Source organism: Delphinapterus leucas, chromosome 15 (assembly GCF_059928025.1).
Source record: "Delphinapterus leucas isolate spDelLeu-1000000601 "Yukka" chromosome 15, BTC_Dleu_Yukka2, whole genome shotgun sequence".
NCBI classification, from domain to species: domain Eukaryota; kingdom Metazoa; phylum Chordata; class Mammalia; order Artiodactyla; family Monodontidae; genus Delphinapterus; species Delphinapterus leucas.
In genome coordinates, this window is record NC_143143.1 from 16,248,751 (window position 1) to 16,264,504 (window position 15,754).

Below are 15,754 nucleotides of genomic sequence, written 5' to 3' on the forward strand. Positions count from 1 at the left end.
ACCCAGTCAGGCTGATGGGAGTGTGGGCCCCAAATCTGGCTCAACAGCCAGACCATCCTTTCGGCAGTCAGCTTTCCTAGACGCCAGCTGGGGGAGATGATGCCACAGGTGAGAGGATGGGCCTGTACCCCTTGGGATGGTTCCTGTGCCATCTCTTCCCACTGCCCTTTCGTCCCAGACCCCAGCTTGGCCTGGGAGTTCTGGAGTCTTAACCCTCTGGCTGTGGGTGTATCCATCCTGGCTTCCCCGCCTCCAGCACTTGGGAGGCTTTCTCTGGCGCCACCTGCTGGTTGAATCACACACCTGCACGTGGTGTCTGTGCATGTGTCCCTTCTCGGATGGGGGTGTCAGATCTGAGAGGAAGTTACTGCACCAGGGCCATAGGAACTGGAGCACCTCCCTGGGCTTCTGAATTGGGGTCTTCGGAGCATTGAGGAAGGGGTGCCCCCTTCTCACCCTCCCCCATGACCAGTGAGGAGCCCTTATTTGGGGGATGGATCCAGGTACAATCAGTCTGGGCACACAAATGGAGGCTGCAGGGTGCACCAGCCCTCCCACCCAGGTACAGCTGTAGGTGCCAGGCCTGCCTGGTCTCTGCTGAGGAAGCAAAAAAGTCTCGGGGTAGAGAGAGAAGCTTGGGTGTACTAGCTGTGCAACGAGAATGCAACCTCCCTGATCTTTTCCTCATCTGTGAAATGGGCCAGCAGTTCCCCTCCTAAGCAGGGTTGAAGCTTTTTTAGGGTCTTATTCCTTTTCCCCCACTGGGCCCTGGCCCCATGAGCTCTTGTCTCCTTCCGGCTCGAGTTGCAATGGTGACCAGTAGCTCCACTCAAGTCTGAGCTGGTTCGGGCAGGGGGCTGTCTTTAGCCCACAGCACTTGGTGGTGCCATCTCAGTGTGGATGGAATAGGCAAAGGGGTCAGCTCATCCACCCCTGCTCCCTGCAAATCCCCTACATCTTCCCTTAGGAGAGGTAACTGATTTAAAGCTCTTCATCTGGTACCTGGCATGTGCTAAGTGCTGTGTTAGCACTGTTTATAGCCAAGCGCCTCTGGGGATAAGTGACAGCAGGTAAGGTTGCCCATGGAGGGTGAGTTCCTTCCTGTCTCAGCCATGGCTCCCGTGGCCATCCTTTGACCTTGTCATTACTAATAACCACAGCACCTCTGAAATCAACTCCTGCCGCCTCATCCTCGCCTTCCAACAAATCTTCCTCCGACTCCAGGCTTCAGTGACCTTGTTCTCAACCACTTTCTCAACGTTGAACCCCACACCCCTCTCCTTTCAATCTTGCCCAGCTTAGATTTTGTCGTCTGTTGTGTAATTCCCTCACTGTCAGTCAAAACCTCCCTCAGAACAGGGAACCCTCCTACGCTGTTGGTGGGAATGTAAGTTGGCGAAGCCACTATGGAGAACAGTTTGGAGGTTCCTCAGAAACTAAAAACAGAATTAACCTGTGGTCCAGCAATCGCACTCCTGGGCATATATCCAGACAAAAATATAATTCAAAAAGCTACATGCACCCCTATGTCCCTAGCAGCGCTATGCACAATAGCCAAGACATGGAAGCAACCTGAATGTCCGTCGACAGGTGATTGGATAAAAAGGTGTGGTCCATATATACAATGGAATACTACTCAGCCATAAAAAAGAGTGAAATGCCATCTGCAGCAACATGGATGCAACTAGAGATTATCATAAGTGAAGTCAGTAAGAGAAAGACATATACCATACGATATCACTTATATGTGGAATCTAAAATAGGACACAAATGAACCTATGAAACAGAAACAGACTCATGGACACAGAACAGACTTGTGGTTGCCAAGGCGGAGGGGGTTGGGGAGGGATGGTGTGTGAGGCTGGGGGTAGCAGATGTAAGCTTTTATATACAGGATGTATAAACAAGGTCTTGTTGTATAGCACAGAGAACTATATTCAATATCCTATGATAAACCATAATGGAGAAGAATTTTAAAAGAATGCATCTATATGTATAACTGAATCGCTTTGCTGTACAGCAGAAATTAACATCATATTGATTCAGAGCTGCCTGTGAAGCACAAGCCACAGGGGAGGACTCAGCTGCAGGGAACAGCAGCGCAGCTCTGGGGGCCACGGAAGAAGTACAGAAACCAGGCTTCACGGACTACACAGTTTTGCCTAGATCTGCCCCTACACGGAGCAGCCAGGAATAATTTCAAGGCCACATAAGGGCTGAGTTTTGAGTGCTGGCAGATCCCTGCTGACATCCCACTGAGGATGTTTGATTGTCCCCCTGTATTCCAAACCAGATGTCTTTGGATGGCAATCTCCTTTCTCTCACCCTGGGGTGGCCAGAGGGGAAGCTGGATTAGATGTAGGGGGGCAATAGGGTAAAGTTTTAAAAAATTATATTCCATGACTGATTGCCTAAGATTATGTATGAGGAGTGATCATAAGTAATGAGAGCTAGAAAAATAAAAATGAATCAACTATACTTCAATTAAAAAAAAAACCTCCCTCACTCCTCGCCTCTTCCCCACCCCACGATGCTCAGTGGAAAAAGCCCCATCCCGACTTGAACCAGCTACTGCCCCCTCCACCCTCCCTGACCAGCTGCGTGCTCCTGGAGGAAGAACACCCCACCTACTGACTGATCTCATTTGAAACTCACGGCAACGAATCTCGAGAGACCTAACGGCTTCTGACTCTGCTTGTCTAGCTTGCGTGAGATCCCCTTCAGAACAGCTGTTCACACCCCCTCTCCTCTCCACCTCCCACACCCCTGCCCACTTTCTCTCACCTCTTTGAGAAAATAGAAGCACACGGGGCAGGAAGGCCCTTTCCAGCATCACATGTAACAAACGACCCCATCTGGACTCTGTCGTCCCTCCTCTTCCCACTGAGGACGTGTCCCGCTGACCCCAGCTCGCCCCCTTTTCCTCAGGTCCTCAGGGTCCACTCCTCCGTCCCCATCTCCTTTCTCTCCTGCACCGTCTGCTTCTCCCTGTCTCCTGGATCGGTGTCGCCGGTATATAAACATGCTCTGCTCCCTCCCATGGAGAACCACCTCTCTCAGCCCTACATTCCCTCCAGCTGCCACATGTCCTCCCTCACGGCCAAAGTCCTCAGTTTCCCTGCCTCACCTCTCGTTATCTCCTCAAACCACTCCAATTAGCTTGTCTTCACCCCTTGCTTCGTGGAAATGGCTCTGTTCGGCATCACCAGTGATGTCCTTGTTGCTAAACCCAGCAGTTAGGTCCTCTCGTTCAGCCTCTCCCATCATTCAGCACAGTTGGCCACCCCTCTTCCACCCCAGGCTCCCATGACCTAGCCTGCTGCACTTTTCTGTCCACCTCCCTGGCTGTGTCTCAGTCTCCTTGGCCAGCCCTACTTTCTCTGCTCAGCCGCTAAATATGAATCACTCTGAGCCTTGTTTTTTTTTGGCCATGCCGGGCGGCTTGTGAGATCTTTGTTCCTTCACCAAGGATTGAACTCAGGCCCTCAGCAGTGAAAGCGCGGAGTCCTAACCACTGGACTGCCGGGGAATTCCCAGAGCCTTGTTCTCTTACTCAGCTACATTCTTGGCCAGTCTCATGGCTTTATATTCAAAAATCCATTTCTCCATCCCTGATCTCACCCCTGAGCTCTAAGCTCATTTCCAATTGATGACTTGACGTCTCCACATAGATCTCCAATGGCCATTGGGCTTGGCCACATATATGACCTATTCAGGCCAATGAAATCTAAGAGGGAGTGACATCACCATCCTTTTTCCTTGTCCATGTTAACCAGCAATATTCAAATATTGGCCTGGGTCCCACAGAAAAATGTCCCAGCGGAGCCACAGTTGACCTGCAATAGACATGCAGCAGGAGGGAGAAATGTTTCCTGTATTAAGTAACTGAGATTTGGCGGGGGAGCAGACGGGGGGTGTTACCACAGCATAATCTAGCCTATCCTGACTACATGTACCTCATAAAGTTGTGAAATCCAATAAGGTAATAGAAGCTTTTTGCATGAAGACAGGTTTTCACTGTCTCCCCAGCACTTATTGTACAGTGGGGGAGACAAGACATACCTCTGTGGTTGGAAAACAGGCCTTGCTGGAAATATAGTGGAGTTCCAGCTCACACCAGAGCCCAATTCTCAGTCAGTCCCTTGGTACCAAATTTATCCTTGAAGTTCCCTTAAATTGCCCATTAAATACAGAATGGCGTGACCTGTGCTGAAGATCAACACAGACTGTTTTCCTCCAGCACTGGAGCAAATGGCTTTTCTTTGGTTGAATACCAAATAAATTGATTTGTTGAAGTACGCCTTGTACAAGAAAAGTTTGTCTTTAAACAGCAAAACCACACTCTATATGGTAAGACACTGCCTACCAAATCTATCTGCTCTTCCTCCTAGTCCCACAACTAATCTCTTTCCCAACCTCCCCTGCATGTAGATGTGGCCACGTGACTTGAGTTGCAGCCAATGCAACGGGAGTGGCAGTAGCACGTGCCAATTCCCTGCCTTCCCATAAACCAGCCTCGTGCAGTCCTCCAGGTGCACCTCTGCCTGCATGAGATGAAGGCAAGCAGAGTGCTCTGTGTGTTGAAAATCACAGAACCGTAAGTCGGGAGGAGCCTGAGTCCCTGAATCTCTGCTTCAGGAGCTCCCAGTCAGGAGCTCCTGATTAGGCCTTAACATGAGTTAAAAATAATCTATCTATCTTGGGACTTCCCTGGTGGCGCAGTGGTTAAGAGTCTGCCTGGCAATGCAGGGGACACGGGTTTGAGCCCTGGTCCCAGAAGATCCCACATGCCGTGGAGCAACTAAGCCCGTGTGCCACAACTACCGAGTTTGCGCTCTACAGCCCACAAGCCACAACTACTGAGCCCGTGTGTCACAACTACTGAGCCCACGCACCTAGAGCCTGTGCTCTGCAACAAGAGAAGCCACCGCAATGAGAAACTGCAACCAAAAAAAAAAGCCCACGTGCAGTAAAATAAATAAATTTTTAAAAAAAAGATATTGTTACGCCAAGGCTGCACTATTGTCTCTTGACATCTCCTCCCTTGTTTCCCCTTCTCTGATTAGCAACTGTTTGAACCTGCCCTTTGGAACTCAGGGAAGGTCACGGAGGCTGAATGAAGCCTATTTCCTACAAACAAGAAACAGGAGACACGGAAAGGATTTGTACCTGGGAGCCCCACAGGGTCCTGCTGGGTTTCATTAGCGGACCAGCAAATATAAAAAATGAATTTTAAAATACAGAATACGTGTAGACGTGAAGAATTTATTTAGACACAGAATCAGTGAGTAGCAGTGGTTGCCTCTGGGGAGAACTGGGAGCTTAAAGTGGCAGACTTGTCATCCTTTTGTAATGTGTGCAATTTACTATTTTTACATGTGAATAACTTACCTATTATTTTGAAAGATTCTTTCAGCGCCTCCATGTGGCCCTCAGGGTGAAGTCCAAAAGCCCTCCTGGGTTCCTCAGACTGCTGCAGGCTTCCACCCCACCTCTCTTCAGCTCTCCAGCCACCAACCCCCAGTGCTCCGCGTTCCAGCAAATCAATCCGCTTCCTTTTGGCAACTGCTCAGGGCGCTCTCTGGCCTCCCAGCTCCCTCAGCTGAGAATCAATCCTCTCCTCTGCATTAACCCTTCCCGCCCCAATTACTATTACCAGTTTTCTACTTAAGACACCCAAAGCACTACAGCACATTCTAACCCTATCCCCCAACAAGCACCTCCCTAACTGCATCATCTCCTTCCTGGCTATCCTGCGGCCTCCTTTCCACTGAATCCCCTGGGCCTAGAGCAGTTGAGGCTCAATACACATCTTTTTTTTTTCTTTGGCAGTGGCACACGGCTTGTGGGATTTTAGTTCCCTGACCAGGGATCCAATCTGTGCCCCCTGCAGCGCAGGCGTGGAGCCCTAACCAATGGACAGCCAGGGAAGTCCCTCAATACACACCGGATAAATTTCAGCCCTCTCAGACATGAGGCCCTCTTGGCTAAACTATTACAAGGATAAAATAAGTAACATCTGCAAAGAAGCCCCAGCACAGGGTCTGGCATATGGCAGGCTCAATGCAGTCTTAAAAAGAAAGCTGGTGCCAGACAGCTTTCTGCTCAGATAGCAGGGATAGCTGTCAGGGACAGATGCCTGGAACAATGTCTCCTATGATAAGTACCCCAAAAAATGTTTAAGAGGGAACAGTGATTCTCAGTGTAACTGGGAAGAAGAATCAATCAGCTGGAGTTTATTAAAACTTCAGACTTCTGGGGCCATCCCTAGAATTTCCAACTCTGAAAGTCTGGCACAGGGTCCAAGAAGCTGAATTTTCAAGAAATATCCCACGGGTGGTCTAAGGACCACATTCTGAGAAACCAACCGATCTATTTGTGAGTATTTAAGCCGCTACGATATGTCAGGTCAAGGTTAATCTTCTTCGTAGGGATAGAGAAAGAACAAGAAGAGTCTGTGCCCTCGTGGAGTTTACATTTTAGTGAGGGTAGAAAATATCAGGTACACAAGTAAAGGTAGACAGCCAGTGACGGTGTCGTAAAGAAAATAAAGCAGGTGGGCGGAGGACATGGAATGCGCTTGGGTGGCAGGGAGGGGATCTCTCTGAGGTCACTGAGGAATGACAGGAAGGAGCCAGCCAGTAAACTACTGCGGCCAAAGTATCCAGATGGATCCTCATTTTCCCCCAAGCTCCCCTCGACCCAGGCCCTGGTCCAAGACTATCTCAAAGGAAACCAAGTCCAGAACAGTGATGCTCCCGCCTTTATAATCAAGGCTTTCGGAGCCAGGACAGAGATTGCAATGGGGATCTCGACAGCACCTTCTCTCTGGGCCATGGAACCCACAGGCTTCCTCTATCTAGCCAGGGGCAGAGGTCTGAACCCCTGCCTTTTGGGAAACCTGGCCCCTGCCCCACCTCCCTTACTCAAGTGTCCCTAAGGTCTCAGCCAAGCCAGATCCCAGGGCTGAGCCAGCAGGTGTGACTATGCCCGATCCTCAGACAGCTCTCTTCGGGCCCCGGGAGCACTGCCCGTGTGGGTGGGGCCTCCTGAGCATCCTTCCTGATTTGAAGTCCAGGTCCCTGGGGATCACAGGGGTGGGACTGGTCCCCAGGATTACGGAGAACATGACATCACCAAAGAGGCTGGTCCCCCTCCCCAGCAGGCTGGACAACACATTGGGAAGACATGTGCCTGGGACCTCCTAGGAGGGACAGGGGTGCCGCGTGGCACAGTGAGACTCCCAGGGCAGGTGGGTAGCCAGGGGCTGGAGGTTCCAGGATCACTTCTTCTTGGCACGATCTGCTGCGTCCAGGGCAGCCATGTTGCGGGCGGCTGTGATCAGGTGGATGACACTGATGAGGGACTTGAGCAAGGCAATAGGGGCTGTGATCCAGAGGCCCATTCGGAAAAGACCTACAGAGCCAACTGTGGGAAGGGAGCAGGGGCGATACAGAGAAAACAGGATGCGGGTGAGGGAGGGGCCTTTGACTCCCCGGGCAGGCCCGACCCCCTCCCACCCTCCTGCCCAGCCCCTCATCTCCTACCTAAAGGTCCCTCGGAGAAATTGAACAGGTAGAGGAGGCAGTAGAAGAGCTCATTTCCAGCACACAGGGTAAACAGAGCGGGCTGCACAGACAGCAAAAAGGCTGCTTAAGCAAGAGGGTAGGGTAGTGCCCCCGATCCCCCAACTAAGGGCTGGGGGGCCAGGAACTGTACTGGGGAAAGAGGGGTGCAGGGCGGTACAGGTAGGATGTGGGTGGGCACAGGGGGAACAGGGCAGATCAGGGAACCTGCCCAAGGCCCTTCACCCTCCCCTTCCACACGGAGCTGTGGGCAGCACTCACCACAAGGTTAAGAACCAACAGGAAGATATTTTTACCGGGCTGCCCCCTTGAAGCCCTGGGCCTTACCTGGAGGTGTTACACCCTCGAGCCTCGAGCCTCGAGTGTAAAGACTACACTCCTTCTCACAGCCTAAGGCCTTTTGAGAGCTGGCTCTGCACACCTCTCTGGCTTCTTCCTCCCTCCCTCTCCCCTCAAGCCACTCAGTTCCTTCTCCCTGGGCGCACCTGGGCCTCAGGCCCACTTGCTTTCTCCAGCAATTCACAGGGCTCAGCCCAGGAGCCCTTCCCACCAATCCCACCCTGGGCCCAGGGCTCAGCCCAGGACTTGCCCGTAAGCTAAGTGAATAGGGAGGGGCAGCAAATGCTCACTCTGGAAGTGTAGTAGATGCGAAGCACTGGATTTCCAGACAGGTCAATCACCTTGTGACTTTCACTGCCTCGGACCACGGAACTTGGGGAGAAAGTAGGCGGAATCCATGAGCTTTCATTACTACGAATGCCCACCTAATCCACATTTCAACCCACACAAAGTAGGTACTGGGATTGCCTCTGTTGAACAGAGGAGGGACTGGGGCACAGCTGAGGACCACTGTCTTGCCCGAAGTCACACTACCTAGCTGGGTAGCTGGGGGAAGAATCAGGATTCAAAAGCCTCATGCCCCTTCCCAAGGGATGTTAACTCTTTGGAATCCTCAGAAGGGTTTTAGGGATTACTTAATCCAACCGTAAAACAGGACTGACGCTAATTCAGAGAAGATTTGCCCAGGGTCCTTCAACAAAGCAGAGCTAAAAAGGAGACCTCCCAAGAAGCCTGAAGACACCTCCCATATGGTCTCACCCCTCCCCACTGTAGTGTCTTCTTCAACCGGTCAACACCCCCAGAATCACTGACCTGTGGAGGTGCAGCCAGTGGCTGGCAACGTCCAAGCTCATGCTGAGCTGGAAAAGAAGAGTGGCGCGAGGGTACAGCAGGGCCAGGTTGACCAGCAGACACATTGTGGAGCACCGGTCTGTCAGCATGTCCAGCATGGCCCCAAATCGGGTTCCTGAAAAATGGCAACTATTAGGTGGATGGGGGCTGTAAGGGGGCAATGCATCTGTGACAGAGGCCATATTTAGTGTATCACTCTAATGCAGAGCCTAAGAGAGAAAAGGCCCACAATCCACTGCCTGGGGAGGAAAGCAGACTGCTATCGTTGGAGTATGAAGGTCAAAAGGCAAGGGTCACCGTATCATAAAACAAGGAAGCATGGCAGTGTAGAGAAAACAGTGTAGAAGGGAGTGAGAAAGCTAGCATGGGAAGTCTTAGAGGTGGGTCTGAAGAACAGATTAAAAAAATTAATCATCTCTCCAGAAACCATCTCCCTTCCCTCTCCATCCTCCCTCTAAACATGCTTTCTGGAATCCTTATGGCTTGTGCCTGGCATACAGCAGATGCCCCCAAAACACCTGTTGAATGGATTTTTATTCAGAGAGGCCTCCAGCACTTGCACTGCCATGCTGGGTCTTGGTATCCCACACCCCTCGCTATCAATGAGTTCTTCTCCACAGCGAGCTTAAATCCCTTCTGCTACAAAATCAGGCCATTCTGTTCTGCTTTCTACAGAGATGGGAATGACAGAGCCCTCTGATTCCCGAGTACCCGCCTACCCCGAGGTCCTAAGGAAGCAGGAAAAGGGGGCAGAGGGTTGTTGGGTCTCAAGGCTGGCTGAGAAAAGGTGTCTGTCACCTTGATTAAGGGCTCGAGCAGCGTGTCCATCGAAAGCGTCCAGAAGTCCGCTGAGCAGGTAGAAGGAGGAGGCCGTGAGAGGGCAGCAGGGCATGAAGTAGAAAGAAATGATGGCGAAGACAATCCGGGCATAACCTTGGGATTGAGACGGCAGGGGGAGACAGGGCAGGATCAGGGAGCCTGCCCAAGGTCCCTAGCCCTCCCGTTCGGCCCGGAGCCGCGGGTAGCACTCACCGATGAGGTTAGGCACAAACAGGAAGATATTTTCGCCTGGCATCGCGGAGGTCCCCTGGCCGCCCTGGGCCTTATCTGGAGGTGCCAGCTCTCTCCCAGCTCCGGCGGAAGGCTCACCCTCCAGCCCGGCTCATCGGCCGCGCCCACTGCGCGCAGGTCCCCGCTGCCCCTGTCAGGTCCCAGATGTTAAAGCTCTTTGCCTGCCGTAGCATGGGCCGACACAGCTGTGCGTGGGGCACAGAGGGCGCGCACACCCAGCCCTTCCCCTGAGCAGACGCTGGCCTCCGCCTGCCCCGCCGGCTCTCCTGCCTCCAGCTGCGGCCCCTGCTCCTCCAGCTGTGCTTAGCTTCCGGAACCTACTCTTCAGGGTTCGTCCTTGCAAAATTGGAGAAAGGAAGAAGAGACTTAAGAAATGGCTGCGTCCCCTTTAAGACCTGCCCGCTTCCTTTTCCTTTTCTTCCCTCCTCCCCTTTCCATCGGTTCGTACCAAAGTACAGAGGGAGGAGAGGGGGCAAAGAACCGTCAACGCTGAGCAAAGGAAGGAACTTAAAAGGAGAGGTCAAAAGAGAAGGAGGCCTAGGTAAATGTCTCTACTTTCCTTTCTGCGGAGGATATGACTCCTGAAGACAAAGATAAGGAGAAAAGATCCCGCCCTCCCGATTCTTTGCACCCCCGAGAGGCCAGGTTATTTGGCACAGCCCACACTTTTTCTTCCCCGCCCCCTCTCTCTGCCCCCATTTGCTCTCACAGGCTCCAGGCAAAAAGATGATAGCCAGAGAGGTTGGAGGGCGGCCTCGGGTGGGCTTGCTTCTCGCGTGCCCCTAGTGGTGGGAGGGTTAGGTGTCAGGCTCCACCTTGATCTTCCCAAGTTTCTCAAGGCCACTGGCGCGGGGGTCACTGCCCCCAAGGAGGGACCTAAAGGGGGTGGAGGAGAGGCCGGAGGAGCGAATGCCACAAGCTGGGAAAATGCCCTCCCAGCTTTGGTTCTAGAATCCCTACTCTCCCTAAGGTGCTGCTGAACCTCCGCAGACGCCAAGGTTTTTATAGCAACGGGTAGCGGCGCCGCTCCCGGTTCCCCTCTTTCCAACCTTCCTCCCCAGCTCCCAAGTCCCCTGTCCCCCGGCCCATAAAAGGGCTCCTTATAGACCTCCCCGTCTCCCCTCCTGCCGAGTAGCCCAAGATTTCGACCCATCTGCCAGGTCGGGGGCGGCAAGTGGTCTGCCTTGTCTTGGGAAAGTTCTTGGGTGGGAAGAAGGGAAGAGAGGCCCCTGCTGGGCGAAGTGAGGGGGGCGGGAGGCGGGTGTTGTGGGAGTCTCACCTCCTCCCTCCCCCAGGAAGACTTAAGGCAACGATTTCTTTTCTTTTCTTTTTTTCAGAGAGAGAACTGACACAGTTCTTCAAGGCCGCGGGGAATGGTGGTGTGTTGGGTTTGGGAGAAGTGGGCTGGTTTCTCAGCCTAACCTGAGCTTCCGCTGTCCCCAGGGGGATGGCATCCACTGCTACCAGGAATATGGAGAAAATGGGCAGCGGGCAATCCCAAGCCACAGACTCTGCAGCCTGCTTGGCTGGAGGTCCGGTGAGCATTGGAGAGGAGTTCTTGGGGTGGGGGTGAAGTGAAGTGGAGAGCTCCTAGGCTTAGGGCACTGAGACCGCCAGCCTGGAAACTCTAGCCTCAACCCTGAGCCCAGAGCCCCCAGCACTACGCCCCTGAGGTCCCCAAAGGCTGCCCTCCACTTCCAGGACCTTCCAGGCCAAATTGCAAGACCCAGCCGTCCAATACCAGACTCCTTAGACCCAGAGCCCCCAGCCTGGGAGCCTCCAGACCCAGGACTCCCATGTAGGAACTCCCAGGCTGAGCCCCTCTGACTTTCCCTTTTCCAGAAGGTTTCCCATTCTGAGGAATTCCTGACACAGATCAGCACAGAACTCACTGACGAGGCCTTGTTTGTCGCTGCCTACCACATGAATCCTGTGCCCATCAAAGAAAAACAGACACAAGACCAAGGGACTCAGATATCCAAACACGGTGAACCCCACGCCAGGACCCTTCTGTCCAGAGACCCTCCGATACCACTAGTTCCAGTCCCTGCTTCCAGTTATGCCAGCCTCCTCATTCTTCCTGGGGCTTGGCAGGCACGCTCCCGCCTTTGGACAGATTATGTGTGAGGGGCCCCTGGGAACTCCAGGTGGAAATGCTCTGTAGACAGTTGGGAATATGGCTTCAGAACTCAGTGGCAAGGTCTGGGCTGGTGATAGAGATCTGATCTAGGAGGAAGTTGGCAGTTGAAGGGTGTGCAGTTGCCCTGGTGGGGGGTGGGGTGGGGGGATGGAGGGTTGTGCAGAGTGAGAAAGACGAGGGGCGCTGAGGATGGAGCCTTGGAGAACCTCTCCAAGTAAGGGGTTGGCAGAGGAGGAGAGAGGGGTTCATGAAGATGGTAGAGAAGGAACTGACAGCAATGTTTATTTTATTTTTTTTAATGACTTTAAATTTTATTTATTTATTTTTGGCTGTGTTGGGTCTTCGTTGCTGCACACGGGCTTTCTCTAGTTGCGGCGAGCGGGGGCTACTCTTCGTTGTGGTGTGCGGACTTCTCATTTCAGTGGCTTCTCTTGTTGTGGAGCACGGGCTCTAGGCGCGCGGGCTTCAGTCGTTGTGGCACACGGACTCAGTAGTTGCGGCTCGCAGGCTCTAGAGCACAGGCTTAGTTGCTCCGCGGCATGTGGGATCTTCCCGGACCAGGCATCTAACCTGTGTCCCCTGCATTGGTAGGCGGTTTCTCAACCAGTGCACCACCAGGGAAGTCTCAGCAAATGTTTATTGAGTGTCTGTTATGAATAGGGAATGATGGGTAGATTTGTGGATGGATGGAAAGAGAATGGTGGGTGGATGGATAGATGGATAGGTGGGGAATGGTGGATGGATAAATAGATGGATGGGGGATAGGGGTTGGATGGATAGGTGAAGGATGGAAAGATAAAAAGACATGAACCTTGAATCTAAAGTCAAGAGACTCTTATTCTTTTCTAGGGAGCTCTGCCTAGCAACTTGACATCTGGAGGATGATCCCAACTCTGGTGCTGCTCTTGGCCTCTCGTGCCCTCTCCCCGCTCTGTTCCTCTAGAACATGCACCAAAACTCCTCTTTCACAACTCATTCAACAGTTTGGTTTTGGGGCGATTCCTGGTCATGAGCAACATCACCCCTGAAGCCTCCAAAGGGTTCTGGAACCATCACACACCTCTCCACCCTCAGCTAGCAAGGACACCACCAGAAATCAAAAACTTTAATAAAGTGACAGAGATCCTTCCCTCCTCTCAGGCTGGGCAGTGCTCTCTGTGGGGTGATGTGGGAGGAGTGCCCCTCCCCCTTTTTGTCAGATATGTGGGCATGTTATTTTATTTATTTATTTCCTATTCCTTTTTTTTTAATCATCTTTATTGGAGTATAATTGTTTTACAATATTCCTATTCCTTTTTTTTTTTAACATCTATTGGAGTATAATTGCTTTACAATGGGGTGTTAAGTTTCTTGGGCATATTATTGGAATGGCTTTTTTTTCTTTTTGAGTGATTTTTCTTTTTTAATTTTTTTTTTTTCACAGCACCACATGGCATGTGGGATCTTACTTCCCAGACCAGGGATCAAACCAGCACCCTCTGCAGTGGAAATGGGGAGTCTTAACCACTGGACCACCAGGGAATTCCCCTGGCATGGCTTTTTTTTTTTTTTTTTTTTTAAATATATTTATTTATTTATTTATTTATCTACTTATGGCTGCGTTGGGGCTACTCTTCGTTGTGGTATGCAGGCTTCGCATTGCAGTGGCTTCTCTTGTTGTGGAGCACGGGCTCTAGGCGCACGGGCTCAGTAGTTGTGGCACGCGGGCTCTAGAGCACAGGCTCAGTAGTTGTAGTGCACGGGCTTATTGCTCCACAGCATATGTGATCTTCCTGGACCAGGGCTCGAACCCGTGTCCCCTGCATTGGCAGGTGGATTCTTAACCACTGTGCCACCAGGGAAGCCCCTGGAATGGCTTTAATTCAGGCAGATATCAACCTATTCTCCATCAACCTGTTGGCAGAGATGAGTTCATGGGTCCAGATGCAGCCTCCCAGCCAAACTCCAGCACCGTAAGGTGCCTGTGGCATCTGAGAGGGTCCACCTTTGCTTCTGAGGAGCCCCTCCAGCCACCAGTGTCAGTGTTGAGGTCTCCCCTCCACGTTTTGGAGCCGCATGGCTATGGAACATATCATGCCTGTTACTAACCAGAAGGCAGTGCAGTAGGCTTTGTGACGTTTGCATTTAAATCCCAGTCTGGCCACTTATTGGAGCCTCGTAAGGAAGTCAGTTCACATCTCCCAGCCTCTGTTTCCTTATCTGAAAAATGGGAATAATTGTCCCTGTCTCACAAGGGCCTTGTGAGAGTTAAAAACATAATGCATACAAAGTGCTCATCACAATGCCTGGCACAGAATAAATGCCAAAAAAACTTAGGCTATTATCAAGGTCGGTTTGCCTCGTGTTCTAAAATCCAATCCTCTTTTGAGTGTCCTAAAAATGTTTCATTATATTTAATTATAAAATTTTAATTAAGGAAAATTCAGTTGATTTGGAGAAAGACTTTAAGACAAACAGGCTGAGGCTTCCCTGGTGGCATAGTGGTTAAGAATCCGCCTGCCAATGCAGGGGACACGGGTTCGAGCCCTGGTCCGGGAAGATCCCACATGCCGCGGAGCAACTAAGCCCGTGCGCTACAACTACTGAGCCTGCACTCTAGAGCCCTTGAGCCACAACTACTGAGTCCGCATGCCACAATTACTGAAGCCCGCGCTCCTAGAGCCCATGCTCTGCAACAAGAGAAGCCACTGCAATGAGAGGCCCAAGCACCTCAACGAAGAGTAGCCCCCGCTCGCCACAACTAGAGAGAGCCTGCGCGCAGCAACGAGGACCCAATGCAGAAAAAAAAAAAAAAAAAAAAGACAAACAGGCTGTAAATTCTCTATAACGTTCAAAAGTAAAGTAGAAAAGGACACCCATGGGAAACCAAACAAGCTCATTGTTTATGAAAAGCTACAAATCTAATACTTAGTAGACACATAACAGCAGATATGCTTAAAATGCCACAAAGGGGGCTTCCCTGGTGGCGCAGTGGTTGAGAGTCTGCCTGCTGATGCAGGGGACACGAGTTCGTGCCCTGGTCCGGGAAGATCCCACATGCCACAGAGCAGCTGGGCCCGTGAGCCATGGCCGCTGAGCCTGAGCGTCTGGAGCCTGTGCTCCGCAACGGGAGAGGCCACAACAGTGAGAGGCCCGCGTACCGCAAAAAAAAAAAAAAAAGCCAAAAAGGACTTCCCTGGTGACGCAGTGGTTAAGGATCTGCCTGCCAATGCAGAGGACACGGGTTCGAGCCCTGGTCCGGGAAGATTCCATGTGCTGCAGAGCAACTAAGCCCGTGTGCCACAACTACTGAGCCTGCGCTCTAGAGCCCACGAGCCACAACTACGGAAGCCCGCGCGCCTAGAGCCCGTGCTCCACAACAAGAGAAGCCACCGCAATGAGAAGCCCGCGCACCAAACAGAGTAGCCGCTGCTCGTCACAACTAGAGAAGAGCACACGCGTAGCAACGAAGACCCAACGCAGCCAAAAATAAATAAATGCCAAAAAGATTGGGGGGAAAATGGTACACTTGGATGGGTACAAGATTTCTCAAAAGGGGGTTGACTTTTAGGTCAACTGGTCATGAAACAAACTGAGCGCTGTTTGTCACCTGCCAAACAGTGAAGGCGGAGAGGCAGCTACTGTCATTTATCACCCAGCTAGAAGAGCCTGGAAACGCCAAGCCCTGTGGAGAGACTGCTGAGGCCAGGAGTGGGCCCAGCTGGTCCTCCAGAGGCTGAGCCCAAAGTCAGGCTTTTTGACCCCAGGCCAGCCCCTTCAACACTGC

At 51.9% G+C, this 15,754-nt stretch overlaps 2 protein-coding genes across 2 annotated transcripts; one reads left to right on the forward strand and one right to left on the reverse strand.

Annotated features, from left to right (window-relative positions):
- Window positions 1-6,461: 6,461 nt before the first annotated feature.
- Window positions 6,462-10,237, reverse strand: CDIPT (CDP-diacylglycerol--inositol 3-phosphatidyltransferase). Its single transcript, XM_022588332.3, has 6 exons — window positions 9,810-10,237; window positions 9,576-9,710; window positions 8,739-8,892; window positions 8,216-8,297; window positions 7,548-7,629; window positions 6,462-7,428 (listed from the first exon to the last, which is right to left on the reverse strand). Exons 1-6 carry the CDS (start codon window positions 9,850-9,852, stop codon window positions 7,283-7,285), a joined length of 642 nt encoding a protein of 213 aa, XP_022444040.1. The 5' UTR covers window positions 9,853-10,237; the 3' UTR covers window positions 6,462-7,282.
- A 317-nt stretch (window positions 10,238-10,554) lies between these two features.
- Window positions 10,555-13,122, forward strand: LOC111182164 (putative protein T-ENOL). Its single transcript, XM_089895919.1, has 4 exons — window positions 10,555-10,589; window positions 11,186-11,385; window positions 11,691-11,835; window positions 12,838-13,122. Exons 2-4 carry the CDS (start codon window positions 11,296-11,298, stop codon window positions 12,849-12,851), a joined length of 249 nt encoding a protein of 82 aa, XP_089752045.1. The 5' UTR covers window positions 10,555-10,589; window positions 11,186-11,295; the 3' UTR covers window positions 12,852-13,122.
- The last annotated feature ends 2,632 nt before the right edge of the window (window positions 13,123-15,754 follow it).